This window comes from Ostrea edulis, chromosome 6, assembly GCF_947568905.1.
Source record: "Ostrea edulis chromosome 6, xbOstEdul1.1, whole genome shotgun sequence".
NCBI classification, from domain to species: domain Eukaryota; kingdom Metazoa; phylum Mollusca; class Bivalvia; order Ostreida; family Ostreidae; genus Ostrea; species Ostrea edulis.
In genome coordinates this window covers 91,215,425-91,220,757 of record NC_079169.1, presented here as the reverse complement: position 1 = coordinate 91,220,757, position 5,333 = coordinate 91,215,425, and the positions used below count along the sequence as shown (strand labels likewise).

Here is a 5,333-nt window from a genome sequence, read left to right as displayed (position 1 = left end):
ATTATCATCTGCATATGGTGTTTATATATCTCAACTAATTCGATATGCAAGAGCTTGTTCTGCGTATAGTCAGTTTTTAAATCGAGGTAAGCTACTGACAAACAAGTTGATAGTACAGGGGTTTCAACAGTCTCGATTGAAGTCAGCATTTTGCAAATTCTATGGTCGTTATAGCAATTTAGTTCGTCAATACAACCTATCATTGGGTCAAATGCTGTCTGACGTGTTTCATAACGATTGTTAGGCCGTTCTTGGCACACTGATTTTGAGTGCGGATAACTCCGTTTACCTGAACATGATATAGGGCTCACGACGGGTGTGACCGGTCAACAGGGGATGCTTACTCCTCCTAGGCACCTGATCCCACCTCTGGTGTGTCCAGGGGTCCGTGTTTGTCCAACTATCTATTTTGTATTACTTGTGGGAGTTATGAGATTGATCACTGTTGGTTATCTTCACCTTTCATGTAATTGCAAATACAAAGTATCGCTGGGTCGAATGCTGTCTAACGTGTTTTATACCAATTGTTAGGCCGTTCTTTACATACTAATTGCGAATACCGGTTGTTTAGTTTAACTGATCACGATATAGTGCTCGCGGCGGATGTGATAGGTCAACAGAGAATGTTTACTACCCCTAGGCACCTGACCCCACCCATGACATGTCCAAGGGACCGTGTTTGTCCTACTCTTAAATTTGTATTCTTCATAGGAACTATGAGATGAATCACTATTCGTTCGCCTCACTTTTCATTTAAAACTTTTCAAGTGTTAGTATAATACTCGTTTTATTGATACATGTATGTATCGCCATATATCTTGATCAGGTAAAACTGGAATTTTTCTTATAAAAGTTCAAATATAACACACACAAAATATTATAATGTAAACACAAGCTTCTGTTCAAGCTAATACTTTTAAAGTCCTCATTTTCTCCACCGTAGTCTATGAAAACTGGTGCCCTTTTTGCAGTTGACGGTTTCCGGACAGAAAAAAATCTCACTGTAGTAGTAAATGTCGGGTAAGGTCGGCACATCTTCCATTAGAGAAATTCAATTAATCAACATCATGTAGTTGAAATGGCGTTTAGGTGCCTCTGTAAACTGCTTACTGAATGTTTGTAATGTAGGAATCTTCAGCTGCTTCCTCATCGTCATAATCTTCCACCACCGGCGGAAGTGGTCGAATGGATTGTGTCTTAGCAACAGCAATGGCGTCGTACAGAGTCAAGAATAGGTTGCCTTTTGGTATTTTATTGAATACACCAGCTTGCATCATTGTCTTTATCATATCAACGGAGCATCCCGCTAAGAATACCTTAATTTCCACGTGATCATAATCTGAGTAAATATGCCCAAGTACATTTGCGCCGGAAGCATCAAGGTAATTGATATTAGAACAGTCAATGATAATGTGGTGTGTTTTGCGCATGATACCAATTTTTTCCGGTGTAACAAGTTCATCTCCGGTTTCGGGATCCTCTTCGTAACTGATCTGACTTTGGCTGGAAATGGTTGACATCTGTCTTAGCATGCCCTGGTAAGATCCGTTGCCATTATAATTAGAGGAACGAGAGATATTTTCGTCGGAGATTGAGAATACAGGGTTATCGCTTTTGTTGAGGTTGGTGGTGGAAGAATTCTTGCCATTTGAGTTCATACTGACTTGAGAAACTTTGCGTTCGCTAGTAACTGTAACACCAGTCATGTCAGTCGATACCTTCTTTTCTTTGTTACCTCCTTTGCGCTCTTGCTTTTTTAAGAATTTCAGAAGTTTTCGTGGATTGACGGTGCATCTATACAAAGTGTTGCGAAAAATTTCAGCGTTAGCGAAGAATAGGTTGGATTGGAATCGGAACACCTTGACTCCAGTATCCTCAACAGACTCCGTGTATCTCTTGTATTCTACGATAGCCCCGTCCTTGGTAATTCGGCCGAGTCTGAATCCACGGGCAAACTGGGTCTGGAAGACAACGGTAATCAGAGACACGATAACGCCAATACCAAGTCCATAGTCGATATCTAGGAAAACCGTGCTCACAAAAGTGGAAAACCAAATAATAAAGTCAATTTTGTTAATTCTCCAGAATTTTCTGCAATCACCTATTTGGATGATGAGTCCGTTCAAAGCAGTATAGATGATAGATGCGAGTGCAGCCTTGGGAAGAGGCTCAAACAGAATGCTCATGGCCATTATCACAAGAATCATGAGCAACGCTGCGAAGATTCCATTAATGGCTGATTTAGCATTCATATTGGAGGCGACCATTGACCTTGGTGGAGCGACAGCGGAAGGGAAGCATTTGAGGAAAGCACTGACAAAGTTGCACATTCCATAAGCAATTAATTCCTGACTGTCGTCTACCTCGTAGTTGTGTTTTTTGGCGCAGACCTTTGCCATAGCGATTGTGTTGGCGAAGATAAGAATAGCGATTACAAAACAGTCCACAAAGTAATCTTGTACTCCAGTTGTATCGGGCAAAACAGGTGGAGGTATAGTAGAAGGAATATATCCAACGATTGCGAGATCAAACTCCTCATTCAGTTTGCCAAAGTACGAAACAAGGGTAGCGATGATAACAACCAATAGCTCCGCTGGAATTGGTATGAATAGTTTGTCCTTAAACCTTTCATTGATGCATGCCTTTATTATGACGATAAACGCAATGCAGATGATGGTTGTAATAATTGTAGCAACATTGACCTCGCTGATGTTATCTGAGATGGCTGCGTTCATTTTCAGAAACTTAAAGGCACCTCCGTACCGGGGAACGGAAATTCCTAACAGGATTGGAATCTGGCTAGTTGCAATGTGTACAGCAGCACCGGAAGTGAATGCGGTGAGGAATGACTCGGAGAGGTAAGCGGTGATGAATCCGAGTCTCATGAAACCCATAGCCAGAAGAATAACTCCGGCAAAGAGAGCTATTGTCATGGACACATGTTCCTTGTAATCCATGAATTCAGGGATCGATTCCCATTCGGGAAGGGAAGCATTTAGGGATCCATTAACATAACTTAGCCGTAAATCCACATTCGCAGCCTTGAATACTTCTGCTTGCTTGTCTACAACACTTGCAGTAACGATGCAAATGACAGCACTTGTTCCCATGGAAACGTGCGGAGAAGTTCCGAAGATAGCATACAAAATAATCGGCCAGACAGATGTATAAAGTCCATTCTCTACCTTCACAGAAGTAAGTAGTCCAAACGCCAAAGCGTGTGGAATGTGCAGAATCCCGATGGTAATTCCAGATAAAATGTCTACAACGGCATTTTCCTTCAAATTGTAGTAACGAACGGTTTTGATGATCGGGAGAAAAGCGGATAAAACCTTGAATACTTTCTTCGGACTGCATGAAACTTTTTCTTTTGCACGCTGATAAAAGGGTGGTTTGTCCGTATTTTGTTCCTTTAAGTAGATTTCGTCAAATACTACCTGGGTATACGGTTGTCGCTTGATGAAGATGGTGCTATCCACAGGCGTAGGCCCAGATGGACAGGACCTCCTTCGCCCCTTCTCTCCTGCATTGTCCTCCATAGGCATGCCGTCTACACTCGAAGATGATCGTAACATACTGGTCAGTCTTCTTTTGTACTACGACAGGTCTACAAGAAAAAATGACGTAGTAACGGTTTTATATGCATATGAATAATGGTCATGAAGCCATCATAAAGCGACAAGCCCGCGCACGACAGGTTCTGTTCAAATTTACCAAGCTCAGTGGTAGTGTTCGCTTCGTAACCTGGAGGTCATAACTTCGAGGCCTGTTCGTACCATTGGGGTATCAAACCTTAAACGTTAACATAGGTTGTGATTGCTCCTTCGCCAAACAATCGGCATTTAAAAGTCAGAATCACTGATCTTTTAGATACCGGTATGACCTTAAAAACGGAGGTCCTGTGTCGCAGCAGGCGTTGGCACGTTATAGAACCCAGACTGCTACAGTCCTTAGCGCTATTCATAAGTCTAAATTTGTATTATTTCACCTACATTTGGTGACGTCTCAATATACATATGTAAATGACATTTTCTCGAGGGAACGTAAAACAAACATAGTTCAGGTGCAAACTTTGTTAGAGTATTGTTAACATGGGCTTTCTGTCGCTAAGGTAGTATTTGTATGAGGAATTAGAGAGAGAGAAGGCGATGACAAAAGTTTGATTGACTTTCTTGAAACCTGTATAATAAAAAAAGCAAATACTCCAATTGTTATGGTCAATGCGATATACATGTATATTGTTTTACTGTCAATTTATAACTTAAATATTTGAAGTTCATGCTTTAAAATTAAGTTTCTTTATTCGATAAGTGTTATTTTAAAAATGCTGATTGTTTTCTTTTCCATTAACGCCAATAGAAACGTAATATACTTCAAATGTGAATCATTTTCCAAACGAATTCCCAAAAGTGCTTATCCCGTGGAAATCCGGGTTATAATAGGTCATCAGTACACCTTGCTTGTCAGAAGAGGCAACTAAATGAGGTGGTCCCTCGGATGTGACCTTAAAAACTGAGGTACCATGTCACAGTAAGTGTACCACAATAAATATCCCTCTCTGCTCAAAGGCGGTATGCGCCGAGCATAGGCCTAAATTGGGCAGTCCTCCACCGACTATGGTGACATCTCCATATTAGAGAACAAGAGTACCGAAAACAGTGAACAGTGAAATTCAACCTGGAAGCATATTGTACACTCTGAATTGATACAACACACATTCTGAGTAAAAAAGCCTTAAAGTGGGTCAATCAATATGACATGTGACAACTGATTATGTATTTCTCTAAGAGTGAGGTTGTGACAAAATGTCTGTGCAGTATCTATGATGATAAAAAGTCCAGGAAACCATTTGATCTACTTTTACCCTTAACGTAGGTCATGGTGCACCAATTAAGTTGAAATGTGAACTGATTATGTATTTCTCTGAAAGGGAGGTTGTGACTAAATATCAGAGCGATACCCGTGATCATACCCCAAAAAAATCTGGAAAACTGTTTGACCTACTTTTATCCCTAAAGTACTGTAGGTCATAGTGCGCCAATCCAGCTGAAATGTTAACTGTGCTTGTCTTCCTCCGAGAGGAAGCCTTTGACTAAATATCAGGACAATATCTGTACATGTATATCCGTAATGAAAAAATAGCCTGGAAAACTGTCTGACCTATTTTTAGTCCAAACGTAGGTCAATGATGGATCAATCCAGCTAAAATGCAAACTGAACTTGTATTCCTCTGAGAGGAACCCTTTGAATAAATATCAGGGCAATATCTGTATCCGTAATGAAAAAGATCCTGGGAAACTGTTTGACCTATTTTTTCCAAAAAGTAGGTCAAG

At 40.6% G+C, this 5,333-nt stretch overlaps 1 protein-coding gene across 1 annotated transcript; it reads right to left on the bottom strand.

Moving 5' to 3' along the window:
* Positions 1 to 1,004: 1,004 nt before the first annotated feature.
* On the bottom strand, positions 1,005 to 3,604 carry LOC125646599 (sulfate transporter-like). The gene has a single exon (XM_048872990.2). It carries the CDS (start codon positions 3,573 to 3,575, stop codon positions 1,107 to 1,109), a length of 2,469 nt encoding a protein of 822 aa, XP_048728947.2. The 5' UTR covers positions 3,576 to 3,604; the 3' UTR covers positions 1,005 to 1,106.
* Between the last annotated feature and the right edge of the window lie 1,729 nt (positions 3,605 to 5,333).

Coding starts and splice junctions, on each gene's coding strand:
- LOC125646599 (XM_048872990.2), bottom strand. CDS start 3,575: ATGTTACGATCATCTTCGAGTGTAGACGGCATGCCTATGGAGGACAAT.